General features: G+C 43.7%; 1 protein-coding gene across 1 annotated transcript in view; it reads left to right on the top strand.

Annotated features, from left to right (window-relative positions):
• The first annotated feature begins 371 nt into the window (after positions 1-371).
• Positions 372-15,221, top strand: part of LOC115163396 (nectin-3-like protein) — a 62,170-nt gene continuing 47,320 nt past the window's right edge. Inside the window, exon 1 of the mRNA XM_029715229.1 lies at positions 372-579. Within this exon, the coding sequence (XP_029571089.1) occupies positions 486-579 (94 nt within the window). The 5' untranslated portion in view covers positions 372-485. The remainder of the gene's footprint in view (positions 580-15,221) is intronic.

The raw sequence follows: 15,221 nt of genomic DNA, 5'->3' as shown, positions 1-15,221 counted from the left end.
CTGTCAGACAAGGAATCATTCTCAAAGTGATCACTGACATAGGATCGACTCCATTACACAACTGATATAAATGAAAGGCCCTAGGAATGTATCACCACAAAAATATGCCTAACTGTGAAATAATATTAGGGATATTCCTGAATGGAAAACTGATATAACATAATTTGCAATGCACCATTTCAATTGAATGTACTCATTAGTCGATAATAGGAGGTTTAAGTCTAATAAGGCCCAATAAAGTATTGACACATTAACTACTTAGCTATACACTGTACAATTAATGCATGTATTTACAAGTTGCATAAAAAAAATGAATTAGTTTACTGATAAAGGTGTGTGAGAGCCCCTGTCAGTCCCAGAAGTGGTACAGCTCATCTGCCCGGGCAGTCGCTATAGAGAGGAGTTGCTAGAGAAGCAAGCAAGCAATCTGCGGTAGAACAGACGTAGAAGCGGATCGAGGCAGAGAGAAAGTATACGGGGAGATCATGGCGAAAAGATTGCTACTCGATTATCACAAGAGTCTGCCGCTCAATGGACTGCAAGCTTCTACAGTTTTGCTTCTCATTTATGGGTTTACCTGTAAGTTGTCAGTTTCATTTATTTGATCTATTTACGAATGTATTTTAGAATTCTGGATATTGAAGTTGTACTGTAGCTACTGTACGTGGTAAAGTAGCTGGCTATGCTAACGGGAATGCTAATTCTATGGTCCATAGAATGGGAGCGACCTGAGTGCTGTGCTGTGCATTCTCGCGAGTTAGCGGTTTTGTTGGGACGAATAGGTTTTTGGTCTGAATTGTCTCTGGTAAGTTAGCTAATATTCCCTCAGTTAGAGTATGAAACTAAGGCTAGTTAACGTTCTAGTATTTTCTCCATTAGCTACATTATTTCTAACAAATGCAATGAAGTTCACTTTTTTCCCGGCATCTTTCGCATCGAGATGTGCCATTGAAACTACATAAATGTTGCTTGAGATCTATTATGTGGCTTTGACCATAACTAACGTTTCTTAGCCTGCTACAACAAAGGGAAGCTATCTGATATAGTGTGCTAAAAACTAACTAGGTGTCAGACCATTTCGTTTGTTGTGGGCTTTAATGGGTTTTGATGTTTCTTTTCTTTCATGAGTGAAATGACAGACCAAGCAGTGATTTGAATAGCAACAAAGTTTTAAGAAAAATGTCCGAGAGAGAGAGAGATTCCCCACTGAAGATTTAGCCACGGTATCATGTTTCATTGACCTCGAGGTTGACAGTGATTTAGCAAATTACTGGAATCATGAAATCCTAAATGACTTGTATCGATTTAACCTCACATTAATCTCCTAATAATACAGACTTTCCTAAATCCCATGTCACCTGTCAGTGCATATGCAGCTTCTTGAGGAAAAGGAGGTAGTTCCACTACAAAGGTTGCAAAGTTTAAAAAATGTATAAATAAATGGAATAGAACATGTAAGGCAGAGGAGAGGCAAGCAGGGGAGAGAAGAGGAGCCTCTTAAGGCTGGGTGTGTGTAGCGGCAGGAGAAATGAAGACATTTCAGTGACTGAGAGAGGAACGAGGAAAAGCACTGCAGCCGCAGAGTCTGGAAGTATTGACCTGCAGTTGGGCTCTATTCCAGAGCACCTTCCAGTCTCGCTGTCACAAACAGAGCAGCTGGGGAGGGAGGCATACTATACCCCACTCTATGGATATGTCCCAAATGGCACACTATTCCATTTATAGTGCACTTTTTTGACCAGGACCCATAGAGCTCTGATCAAAGATAATGCACAATATAGGTAATTTGGGACAGAACCTATACTATACCCCATACTCATAGCAGGACACAACACATACTGTACTATTGTATTATAGTAAAAGATTAACCAGAGCAGATCATTAACCAGAGCAAATATCAGTAAATCACTGATCTGTATTATTGTTGTTTTAGTCTGAAGAAATCAGATATGACCCCATTATAGCCTAGATTGGTAATAACTCCCCTTCCCCACACACACACACACACACCCACACCTGCATGTATGCCATCTTTCTCACTCTCTTTACGACCACATTATTTATGAGGTTCATAAATCTTGGCGGTCAGACAGTAGATGCTTAGGAGCTATATTTTTGTTGTAAATCATGATGTAGTGTGTAGACTAGTGTTGGACAGTGTGCTAGGGATTCTTCTATGGACTGTGGGGGATTTTAAGAAGGGCAGATTTGATAGAGATGGAGGGTAGATGAAATTCCCTGAATGTGTCATTTTCAGCGCACCCAGAGTGTAGAAAGACTGATGTCGACTGAGGAGGGGAGGGGACAGTCACAGGCGTGGTTCCACCAAACTGTGAGGTCTGTAATTGAAGACCATAGTTTGGTGGTTTCTTTTTTCAGGGCTGTGTGGTTCCTTCGCAATATAAATAAATAATATAGTAATGGAGCCACCTAAATTACAGGCTTAAGATGAAAATAGATTTGAAAAAAGACATGCAAAGAACAGGTCTAATGCACCGTACTACAGCATCAGTTTGGCCTTTAGCTTGTTGTGACTTCGAAGTTGGAGGACATTACACTATCGAGCTCGCCGGTTTGTAGTCCTAAAAACCAGAAATGAGTTAGCATTTTCTAGCTCTGGTTCGTTGGCCATTAATGGGGAAAGAATGAGGTTCTGGGATAAATGAAAATAAGGTCTGAGGTTAACACAGGCTTAGGAGATCTTATACGTTTTTGTTCTATGAGATATCAGTCAGGTAACATGACCTTTATGAATTATGAAGCCTTTATGTGCTTGTTTTGATTACATAAATGCTTCAAAATTCACAGTGATGTTAGCTGATGAAGATTATCTCATAGAACAACAAGTATAAGATATCCTAAACCTGTGTTACCGAATACCTTATTTTTGTTTTTTAACCAAAAACCTCACAACAACCCCATTCATTTCCCCATAGGCTTTGGCCACCGAGCCATGGCAGAGTTAGCCTCCGTTAGTGCTTACAAAAAGGCACAATTACTGATGCTCTGTATTAGTCTCTATGTTACTAATAAATGACCATTATTTTTCTTCCTCTTATTGGAAAAAGTCTTCAGAGCCACCCAAACTATTTTGAAACAATTTCAATAAGTCTACACACGACACATCAACTCTGGCCATGCTATATTTTGGAAAAGCAAGACATTATAATTGCTATTGGTAAGCTTAGCTATACAAGGCTTCAAAAGAAGCTGTGTTTGGGGTGCACATCTATGATGAGCAGCTGTTGTATCCCATCTGATCCTCTTAATCTCACTTGTGAGGCAGCAGCAGATTCAATCTGAAATCGGCCAGTCACATTAAAAGGCTCTTTTGAAGGAAGGCCCATCAGCAGATGAGTGTTGTGCTTTATTGTGGGAAGTGGCGGCTGACGGCTTGCTGTTTGGAGAGCAGGCTGGCTGTGTGGAGCAGGCTGGCTGTGTGGAGCAGGCTGGCTGTGTGGAGCAGGCTGGCTGTGTGGAGCAGGCTGGCTGTGTTGGGAGCAGGCTGGCTGTGGGGGGAGCAGGCTGGCTGTGTGGGGGGCAGGCTGGCTGTGTGGGGAGCAGGCTGGCTGTGTGGGGAGCAGACTGGCTGTGTGGGAGGCTGGCTGTGTGGGGAGCAGGCTGGCTGTGTGGAGCAGGCTGGCTGTGTGGAGCAGGCTGGCTGTGTGGAGCAGGCTGGCTGTGTGGAGCAGGCTGGCTGTGTGTGGAGCAGGCTGGCTGTGTGGGGAGCAGGCTGGCTGTGTGGGGAGCAGACTGGCTGTGGGGGGAGCAGGCTGGCTGTGTGGGGAGCAGACTGGCTGTGGGGGGAGCAGGCTGGCTGTGGGGGGAGCAGGCTGGCTGTGTGGGGAGCAGGCTGGCTGTGTGGGGAGCAGGCTGGCTGTGTGGGGGGCAGGCTGGCTGTGTGGGGGGCAGGCTGGCTGTGTGGGGAGCAGGCTGGCTGTGTGGGGAGCAGTCTGGCTGTGTGGGGAGCAGGCTGGCTGTGTGGGGGGCAGGCTGGCTGTGTGGGGGGCAGGCTGGCTGTGTGGGGAGCAGGCTGGCTGTGTGGGGGGCAGGCTGGCTGTGTGGGGAGCAGGCTGGCTGTGTGGGGGGCAGGCTGGCTGTGTGGGGAGCAGGCTGGCTGTGTGGGGAGCAGGCTGGCTGTGGCCACTGAGGCTACTGAGCGCCCACCCTCCACCCCTGACAGACTGTCAGAACAGAGGTAGCCATACTTCCCAAATGGCACCCTATTCCCTATAGTGCACTACATTAGACCAGCCCTATGGGCACCATTTGGGATGCAGTCGTAGCCATGCAGGCTTTACAGCAGCACTCTGGCCAGTACTAGAGTAGTAGTCCATTAGCGAATGTAACAGAGTGACCTCCAGCCCTGGCATCATGGGACGTCCACTCGTGAACATGGCTCTACCAGTAAGCAATGCTGCTGCCTGTTAGGCTGTGACACAGCACTTCTTCCAGAGCTCTATTTTCCTTTTAGAAAGGAATCGGTATCCGTTTCAGGGACATGATGTTTGATTCATTTATTTCATAACATGCTGCAGTTTAATATAGCTTTAGGAAGTAGGCTATACTGTTCTGATGTGATGTTTTTTTCTGCTAGATTCGAAGCACTCTGTTGTTCTGGAATGATCGAAGTCAATCTGAATGCTTCAGTCACTATAAAGTTGTACAGATTCCATTAAACTAGTTGGCCTACATCTTCATTTTGTGGTGTGCACTAGGCTATTTACATGTAACTACACAGTAACGAGGCTACGTTTTTAACTTAGAATTCAACCATTAGGCTATTTCATATAGGTCTTATTTACCTGTAGTTTCATGCAAAGTAACTAGGCAACATGATGGCACACGGGCAACCTAAGTGTTGCCATTTCTTCTTTGAGTCTTCCATAGCTGTAAGTGGGTGGCATAAATGGCTTCCAGATATTCGTCACAGTTAATGACCATACTGTGAATGAATAGAGGCAACCTTTAAAAACACTTTTGCCTACCGCTGTCAGGAATTTAGTTTTTCCACCTGGAGAGCAGATCACAGCACGCACCTGATGCAACTGGGGCATTGTGGTTTAACAGTGAGGTATTAAAGAGTGGAGCAGGGTAGGCAGGATGTGCACAGTCAGCAGAGTAGTCCCTCTAGGATAGGAGCTCATGGGTTATGGGAAACTAGTGCCTCCTTTTTCACCACTCACTCTACCTTTCACTCACTCAACTGTCAGTTGTAATGAACCCATACACATGCAGTGTTAACTCTGTCACGTAGACCTTGGTAACTCCTGCATACATGCTCTGTTGATGTATGTGATTTAAGGAGACAGTGTATTTTTTAATGTACAACAGACCTTTGTTGGCAGTGATTTGATTTCCACATGCTAATAACCCTCACACTTATGACAAAGGCTAGCCTAAATGCCAAAAGTAAAAATACTTTTATTCCGGCATAAAAAGCTACACTTTTCAAACATCATAAGCACATCAGCTGGGAGACCATCAAAGTTCAATCAACAAAAAGTAGGCTTGTTTCTTCCTGATTTTCGCAAGTAATCAGCTGCTAGAGTGACAGTTTAGGTAGTACGTATCCCAAGCGAATAAATTACAATTTGAATCATACTCTTATCTCCCCTATAGTCCTAGCTAAATCAAATCAAATTTCATTTGTCACATGCGCTGAATACAACATGTGTAGACCTTACTGTGAATTGCTTAACTACAAGCCCTTAACCAACAATGCAGAATTTAACAAACAAAGTGAGAAAATATTTTCTAAAATATTCATGAAATGAACTAAAATAAGAAAATAGGTATTGTCGTGCCTTCTTCAAGACTGTCTTGGTGTGTTTTGACCATGATATTTGTTAGTGATGTGGACTGCCAAGGAACTTGAAGCTCTCGACCCGCTCCACTACAGCCCTGTCGATGTGAATGGGGGTGTGTTCGGACCCCTCTTTCCTGTAGTCCACGATCAGCTCTTTTGCCTTGTTCACGTTGAGGGAGAGGTTGTTGTCCTGGCAGTGTCTCTGACCTCCTCGTGTAGGCTGTCTCATCATTGTCTGTGATCAGGCCTACCACTGTTGTGTCGTTGGCAAACTTAATGATGTTATAGGAGTCGTGCATGGCCACACAGTCGTGGGTGAACAGGGAGTACAGAAGGGGACTAAGCACACACCCCTGAGGGCCCCCGTGTTGAGAATCAGCGTGTGACAGATGTGTTGTTGCCTACCCTTACCACATGGGGGCGGCCCACCAGGAAGTCCAGGATCCAGTTGCAGAGGAAGGTGTTTAGTCTCAGGGTCCTTAGCTTAGCAATGATCTTTGAGGGCACTATGGTGTTGATTTCTGAGCTGCAGTCAATGAACAGCATTCTCACGTAGGTGTCCCTTTTGTCCAGGTGGGAAAGGGCAGTATGGAGTGCAATGGAGATTGCGTCATCTGTGGTTCTGTTGGGTTGGTATGCAAATTGTAGTGGGTCTAGGGTTTCTGGGTTGATGGTGTTGATGTGAGCCATGACCAGCCTTTTACCTTTTTTTTTTTTTTTTTTTTTTACATTTTAGTCATTTAGCAGACGCTCTTATCCAGAGCGACTTACAGTAGTGAATGCATACATTTCATACATTTTTTCCCCGTACTGGTCCCCCGTGGAAATCGGACCCACAACCCTGGCGTTGCAAACACCATGCTCTACCAACTGAGCCACACGGGACCAGTAGCACTTCATGGCTACAGACGTGGGTGCTAGAGGGCGATAGTCATTTAGGCAGGTTACCTTGGCGTTCTTGGGCACAGAGGCTACGGTGGTCTGCTTGAAACATGTAGGTATTACAGACTCAGTCAGGGAGAGGTTGAAAATGTCTGAAGCCACTTGCCAGTTGGACTTTGCATGCTCTGAGTACGCACCCTGGTAATCCGTCTGGCCCTGCGGCCTTGTGAATGTTGACCTGTTTAAAGGTCTTACTCACATCGGCTACGGAGAGCGTGATCACATAGTCGTCAGAGCCAGTGCAGTAGGATTCAATCGTAGCCCTGTATTGACGCTTTGCCTGTTTGAGGGTTCGTCGGAGGGCATAGCGGGATTTCTTATAAGCATCCAGATTAGTGTCCTGCTCCTTGAAAGCGGCAGCTCTAGTCTTTAGCTCAGTGCAGATGTTGCATGTAATCCTTGGCTTCTGGTTGGGATATGTACATATGGTCACTGTGGAGACGAAGTCGTCAATACACTTATTGATGAAGCCGGTGACTGTGGTATACTCCTCAATGCCATCGGATGAATCCCAGAACATATTCCAGATTGTGCTAGCAAAACAGATCTGTAGTTTAGCATCCGCGTCATCAGACCACTTCCATATTGAGCGAGTCATTGGTACTTCCTGTTTTTGCTTGTAAGCAGGAATCAGGAGGATACAATTATGGTCAGATTTGCCAAATGGAGGGTGAGGGAAAGCTTTGTGTGGAGTGAAGGTGGTCAAAAATGTTTTTGCTCTGGTTGCAAGAGTGACATGCTGATAGAAATAAGGTACAACGGATTTAAGTTTTCCTGCATTAAAATCTCCGGCCACTAGGAGTGCCGCTTCTGGGTGAGTATTCTCTTGTTTGCTTTTGGCCTTATACAGCTCTTTGAGTGCCTGTATCGGTTTGTGGTGGTAAATAGACAGCTACTAAAAATATAGATGAAAACTCTCTCGGTAAATAGTGTGGTCTACAGCTTATCATGAGGTACTCTGGTGAGCAAAACCTTAAGACTTCCTTAATATTATAGATTGCGCACCAGCTGTTATTGACAAATAGACACAGACCACCACCCCTCGTCTTACCGGAGGTTGTTGTTCTGTCTTGCCGATTCAGGAAACCCCCAGCCACCTGCATATTATCCATGTCCTCGTTCAGCCATGACTTGGTGAAACATAAGATATTACAGTTTTGAATATCCCGTTGGTAGGATAGTCTCGAACGGAGCTCATACAGTTTATTCTCCAGTGATTGCACGGTCGCCAGTAGGACGGATGGTATAGGCGGATTATCCATTCACCAATGAATTCTCATCAAGCACCCGAATCTGTGCACCCTGTATCGGTGTCTCTTCTTCATGCGTATGACGGGGATTTGGGCCTGGTCCAGGAGGAGCTGTAAATATTTCGCCTCCGATTCATTAAAGAAAAAATCTTTGTCCAGTCCAAGGTGAATAATCACTGTTCTGATGTCCAGAAGCTCTTTTCGGTCATAGGAGATGGTGGCAGAAACATTATGTACAAAAAAAGTTACAAACAACGCGAAAAAACACACACAGAGTAGCAGGAGCCCGTACAACGGCAGCCATCCCTTCTGGCGCCATCTTATAGCTCACAGGTAGGTACTGGAGCCTCGGTGGGCAATGTGAATCAAACAGGTAGCTACTGTGTCCTCGTCCCTGTCACCAAGGACATTACACAAAGAGCTTGTTTGTTTGCAGCGCTCCTCTCTCTCTTTGTAGTTACACTGGAATTTTTTAACAAGGGACTGCCATGTGGAGGGAGCTATCTGGGGAGCAGAGCTGTCGGAGTAGCAGGGTACAGAGTACAATTTCAGTCTCCCCCAAATGGCACCCTATTCCTATCTTATTGGCACCAGAAGAGAGCATCGGCCATATCCCCGGTGAGTGCACACTGCGCATATTCACTCTTTATCATTGTTAGGTCAGTGCCACTTAAAAGTTTGTTTTTGGACAATCATTTCCTCCTCCAGTTTAGATCGATGTCATATTCAATTTGTCTCCCCTCAACGTAGGCCTATTATATGGACAATGTCGTTTTTATTGATCAGGGTCGACAGAGTAGGCTTCCCTGTAATTTAGCCTAAATTATGACTATCCAATCTACTCATGACATTACAAATAGTAAGTCTGCAAATGCGATGATGCATGGAATGCTTATTATAAAGGTGCATTTTTATGGTTAAATGTACTTCCCCAAACTTAAAACTGAAGCGCCGCCTATGCATAGGCTAGTGATTTTGCTGTTATTTACTCGTCTTGTTGGCTGAGGAAAAGTAAATGTGGACAGTTATTCTAACATTCAAAGTGTACGGTAAGGACACATGTCATTGCATCCTCGACTTGCGTGTTCTGTTAAGATGAATTACCATAATCTAAATGTGATTACTGTCATTCTGAGCACCATGGGTGGATGCCCTAATCAGGGTACTCACCCAATGCATTGTTACAGGTTTTGGTTTTTCCATTTATGTTTTGAGGTTGGACCTTAGCACGTATAGCTCGTTAGCACGTAGGGCGCACATATTTTTGTCAACTCGTTAGTCAGTATGTGTTACACCTGTGCTGGTTGCCATCTCGTTAGCGGGAAGGTGTTTCACCTGTGCTGGCCCAGGAGCTATTTAAGAGTAGCGCTCCCTATTTGATTTCAAGAAAAACATTCCTTTTTCTAATTTCCCTAATTTCATTTTGCTCCATCTTTTTGGTTTGCTTCCTATCTTTTACGTTTGGTGTGGGCTTTTCATTTTTGACTCTTCTTGGGCAAATTTAGTGGACACTCATGGTGGGCGTTTAGGTTCCAGTTGTTGCTGCTAGTCAACTATCAGTGGACGTCAAGTGTCTTTCAGAACCCCTCCTAAAATCCATCTGTTTCGTTTTGGTTGTTGTTCAGTGACTTTTTGTTAGTTCCCTCTTGTTTTTGAGCGACATTTTTGTTTTTCTTGCTGGGGAATGTAACAGCATATGGGTCCGGTAAATAAAAAATGCTGCTGGTCAAATGTCCGGCGCCACATTTTCATAACGGAAACCCTGATGCAGACTGAGTTGCATGGTCATGTTCACTGTTACTGCACTATCATGGTGAAAAGTATATTGGACTGAGGCTGATCATGGAGGCACTGTTACCAAGTGTTTTATCCTAGGACTACTTGTGAGCTTAGTCTGACCAATTACTTTTATAATCCATCCTTGAGGCTAGGCCTACATGGTGAATGAGGCCTGTCAGAATGTCTTACTTAGGAAATACCTATTCAAATGCTATTTACTATTGCCCTTCTCTGACATTCTGAGCTTGGATAACAATTACAAGGAAGTCTGGCCTTGTGTGAAACTTTGGATTCTAGTGTACATTTGGTTGTAATTTGTAATTAGTGCAAAATTAGCCAGATGGTCAAGCTATTCTGTGCATGTGATGGACATTCGCTCTTCAAGTCCTGTCACCACTGCTGAATTTGACAAAGAGCATTTTTGCCCCCCATCACTACCACTGAGGAATTTCTCAGCTAAATATCTTTCAAGTAGCCTGACTTATAGGACTACTTTCTGGCTAGTCGTTGACCACCAGTGATGAAAAGCGAGGTAGATCATAAGAATGGCACAAGGCTTAAATCCTCCCTCCCGGGCCCCAGATCACAAGCCTGAAGCCTACGTGTCTCAAATGATGTCAGACACCCAAACCCAGGAACTGTGAGGCAGCCAAAAGACCTTGTCCACTAACATGGAGTAATTGATTTGGCTTTCAGAGCGACCCAGCCGCTTGTTTAAGATATACAGCAGCTATGTCTCTAATGGGATTTCAGACCACCATGTCCCAACTGGGGCTCTGCCAACTTTTACTTTCCTAGTTTACTTCTCCAAGCTAGGCAATCCCAGCTAGGCAATCCCAGCTAGGCAATCCCAGCTAGGCAATCCCAGCTAGGCAATCCCAGCTAGGCAATCCCAGCTAGGCAATCCCAGCTAGGCAATCCCAGCTAGGCAATCCCAGCTAGGCAATCCCAGCTAGGCAATCCCAGCTAGGCTAGCGGTCTTTTCACATCCCTCTTTGGCTCTGTAGGTACTTTCAACTCACCACTCACCAGACATCTCTAGACTGCATTACATCCCAAATGGCACCCTATTCCCTATAAAGTGCACTACTTTTGACCAGCGCATACCTGGTCTCCTTTTCTGCGTTCATTCCCAGCTGACAGTGAGGCTTATGTGACGAAAAAGCTGGATGGATCTTTGTGCTGCTTTGAGTTTGAATATAATCTGACAGGCTTTGATGGTGACATGGGGTGCAGACTGAGGCTTCTGTGTCTGTCAATGTGTTGATGAAATTGGTCCACATGTCAACAACCCAACTAGGCTACTCTTTACAAACCGTTGGGGAGATGGATGATAGATGATTGCTCTGCTGTCTTACGACATGATTGTCAGTTAGCTGTGGTTTTTATTGTGACTTTACTCTGAATTGTGAAAGCAAGGGAACAAAACAACTGGCCAGTTCTATTTAAAGTTTAAAAAGGAATGCTGTTATATTTATAATTAGGCTTATCCACGAATCACCCTAAACAAAGTCAAGGAGACAAGGAGAACTAAAGGGAAGATAGGACAATAGTACCATCTGTGAATGGGAGGAGTAGTAAGCATTTGGCTGGGAAGGATTAGGACAATAAATAGACACTTGTCATTCTGGGCGTGTTTTAGTCCAGACAGTTTTGATTGTTTAATATGTGTCCCGAGCGATGGTGCTTACACATCTCTCCTTAAAAAAATTGCAGAATAAGCAAATCATAGCAATCCTAACTGTTAAAACTAAGTGGGTGGTTCAGTGTATCAAGACAGATTACTGCACTAATCTGGAGGAGGAAAAGGGTGAGACGAAGAGAGCATGAGGGAGAGAGTTGGAGTGGCTAGCAAGTACACGCCTTCTGGTAGGATGCCACGCTGACCAAACCAGTGCTTTTACGGGGCACTGGAGCACACACAGTTCACTGGATTTGTTTTTGTTGTGTTTGGTTTCCCTTCCTCCGCAATTGTTTGTGCTGATTGCTGACATGGGCCGTGATGTAGACTGTTTGAAAACAACCAGAGCACCAGGAATGATTGATGCAGAACAAAAAGTAAATCTGTATACTGGTGTAATGCTCCCAACGTGTTTAATAGGACAATGTTTCAACCCCAAACTGGGTCTTCGTGAAATTATTGGCACAGTACTGTGCACTGCAATGGAGCTGGGACGATAAACCGAAAATTGACACCGACCATATCGATCACTTATTGCAGGCATTCAGCTGATATTGTTCGTTACGATAAGTAGCCTATACTAGAGAAATGTGAAGTTTGAAATGAAATAGGTTTGTTAATATGAGTGATTGTTATTGGGACAATTGATGGCTACAACCATCAAACTAGTAGTAGTTTAAAGGATATTTTAACAACTGTGGTGCACATTGTTATAAACTTATCATTCTATTTATCATTATGGCATCAATTCAGGCAATTTATCACAGTATGGAATCGCTCCGCCATTTCCTGTTTGCTAAAATTTGAATAGTTAATCTAATTTCAGTTTGTGACAAAACAAGCAATGTATAGTGTTGAGCCCTTAAACTCAACTCTGGACCTCGAAGCCAGTTCCAATGCATATTTTTCATTTGCCCTTCTAATCAAGGACTGATTTAGACCTGGGACACCAGGTGGGTGCAATTAATTCAGGTACAACAGAAAACCAGCAGGCTCCAGACCTCGTATGGTAGGAGTTGAATACCCAATGGTGTAGAGAATCATTGTACCATCTAAACCGCTGTGAAATGTCTTCTCAATAACCAAAAATATTACATTTTCAGCTGTTTGAAGCTGGTGTACAAAACTGAAAGTAAGAGACACAAAAACAAAACTTAACTTGAAGCACAGATCTACCTCTTCTAAGACTTGCTTTCAATGACAGCTATAACTCATATTTTTAGGTGAATTTGATCAGGTCGCCCAAAAAGTTACATATTGCAGATTTAAGTGTCATAATAAATAGGCACTAAAAATACATTATATACAGTGCCTTCAGGAAGTATTCAGACCTCTTGAATTTTTCTGCATTTTGTTAGGTTACAGCCTTATTCTAAAATTGATTGAATCGTTTATTTCCTCATTAATCTACACACAATTCCCAATAATGACAAAGCAAGAACAGGTTAATAAAAATAAAAAAACTGATATCACATTTACATAAGTATTCAGACCTTTTACTCAGTACTTTGTTGAAGCACCTTTGGCAGCAATTGCAACCTTGAGTCTTATTGGGTATGACGCTACAAGCTTGGCACACCTATATTTGGGGAGTTTCTCCCATTCTTCTCTGCAGATCCTCTCAAGCTATGTCAGGTTGGATGGGGAGCGTTGTTGCACAGCTATTTTCAGGTCTCTCCAAAGATGTTCGATCAGGTTCAAGTCGGGGCTCTGGCTGGGCCACTGAAGGACATTCAGAGACCTTTCACCGAAGCCACTCCTGCGTTGTCTTAGCTGTGTGCTTAGGGTCATTATCCTGTTGGAAGGTGAACCTTGGCCCCAGTCTGAGGTCCTGAGCACTCTTTGGCAGGTTTTAATCAAGTTTCTCTGTACTTTGCTCTGTTCATCTTTGCCTTGATCCTGACTAGTCTCTCAGTCCCTGTCCCCACAGCATGATGCTGCCACCACCATGCTTCACTGTAGGGATGGTGCCAGGTTTCCTCCAGACATAAGGCTTGGCATTCAGGCCAAAGAGTTTCATCAGACCAGAGAATCTTGTTTCTCATCGTCTGAGAGTCTTTAGGTGCCTTTTGGCAAACTCCAAGCGGGCTGTCTTGTGCCTTTTACTGAGGATTGGCTTCTGTCTGGTCACTCTACCATAAAGGCCTGATTGGTTGAGTGCTGCAGAGATGGTTGTCCTTCTGGAAGATTCTCCGATCTCCACAGAAGAATTCTGGAGCTCGGTCAGAGTGACCATCGGGTTCTTGGTCACCTCCCTGACCAAGGCCCTTCTCCCCTGATTGCTCAGTTTGGCCTGACGGCCAGCACTAGGAATAGTCTTGGTGGTTCCAGCCTTCTTCCATTTAAGAATGTTTAAGAATGTGTTCTTGGGGACCTTCAACGCTGCAGACATTTTTTGGTACCCTTCCCCAGATCTGTGCCTTGACACAATCCTGTCTCAGAGCTCTACGGACAATTCCTTCGACCTCATGACTTTGTTTTTGCTCTAACATGCACTGTCAACTGTGGGACCTTATATAGACAGGTGTACCTTCCAAATCATGTCTAATCAATTGAATTTACCACAGGTGGTCTCCAATCAAATTTTAGAAACATCACAAGGATGATCAATGGAAACAGGATGTACCTGAGCTCAATTTCAAGTCTCATAGCAAAGGGTATGAATACGTATGTCAATAAGGTATTTCTGTTTTTTATTTTTAATACATTTACAAAAATTCTTAAGATCAGTTTTCGCTTTGTCATTATGGGGTATTGTGTGTAGATTGCTGATGATTTTTTATTTATTTAATCTATTTTAGAATAAGCATGTAACGTAACAAAATGTGACAAACGTCAAGGGGTCTGAGTACTTCCCGAAGGCACTGTAAATCATATAGCTTAAGTGGCTGAATATGGTCTGGTTATTCGACAAATTAGATGGTGAAACATCTTATCATCCTATCATCGTTACTGGTGATTGCATGAAGATTTGCAAGCAATTATTGAAAGGAAGAATAGACAGCCTTGCTCAGCAGTTTTGGTCCAGTTCACTTGGCTAGCTAGGAACTTATGCGTAAGTAAAATTCTGATCTATATCAACCATTTACTTTCTAAGTTTAAACAAGTTCATAGCTTCACTAGAATCATCCCCTTATTATTAAGAATCATTTCTCTAAAGCAATGGCCTGCATGCAGCCCATCAAGCCTGGTATTATATCCTATATTTCTTGCCTAAATTATCAAGGCATTCTCAAGGAAATATACAGATGAACTATTTTCTTGGACTGTTAGGAAACAATATATTTAGTGATCTGTGTCTCAGTCAGAGGATGCTTGTCAACTACACTGAGGGAAAAGACTGCTCCCTGCCTCCCTCCACACAAGAGGAATGCTCCTGTTGTCCCTTACGATAGAGTTGTCAAAATAATGGATTTACTGTAGGACCTGAAGAGAAATAAAGTAGCCTATTACCTGATATTGTCTACACAAGCGTGGACATGGTTTAATTACATCCTTTTTGATATTGAACTAGTACATTTAACTTCTTACATCTACACGTTCCGCTAGCGGAACGTCTGCTCCAATATCCAATGATGGGCGGGGCGCGAAATTCAAACTCCTCTAAATCCGAAAACTTACACTTTTCAAACATATGACTATGTTACAGCTATTTAAAGACAAGACTCTCCTTTATCTAACCAAACTGTCCGATTTCAAAAAGGCTTTACAGCGAAAGCAAAACATTAGATTATGTCAGCAGAGTACCCAGCCAGGAATA

The sequence above is a fragment of the Salmo trutta genome, chromosome 26, assembly GCF_901001165.1.
Source record: "Salmo trutta chromosome 26, fSalTru1.1, whole genome shotgun sequence".
Lineage (NCBI taxonomy): Eukaryota > Metazoa > Chordata > Actinopteri > Salmoniformes > Salmonidae > Salmo > Salmo trutta.
This window is presented reverse-complemented; position numbering and strand designations above follow the sequence as displayed.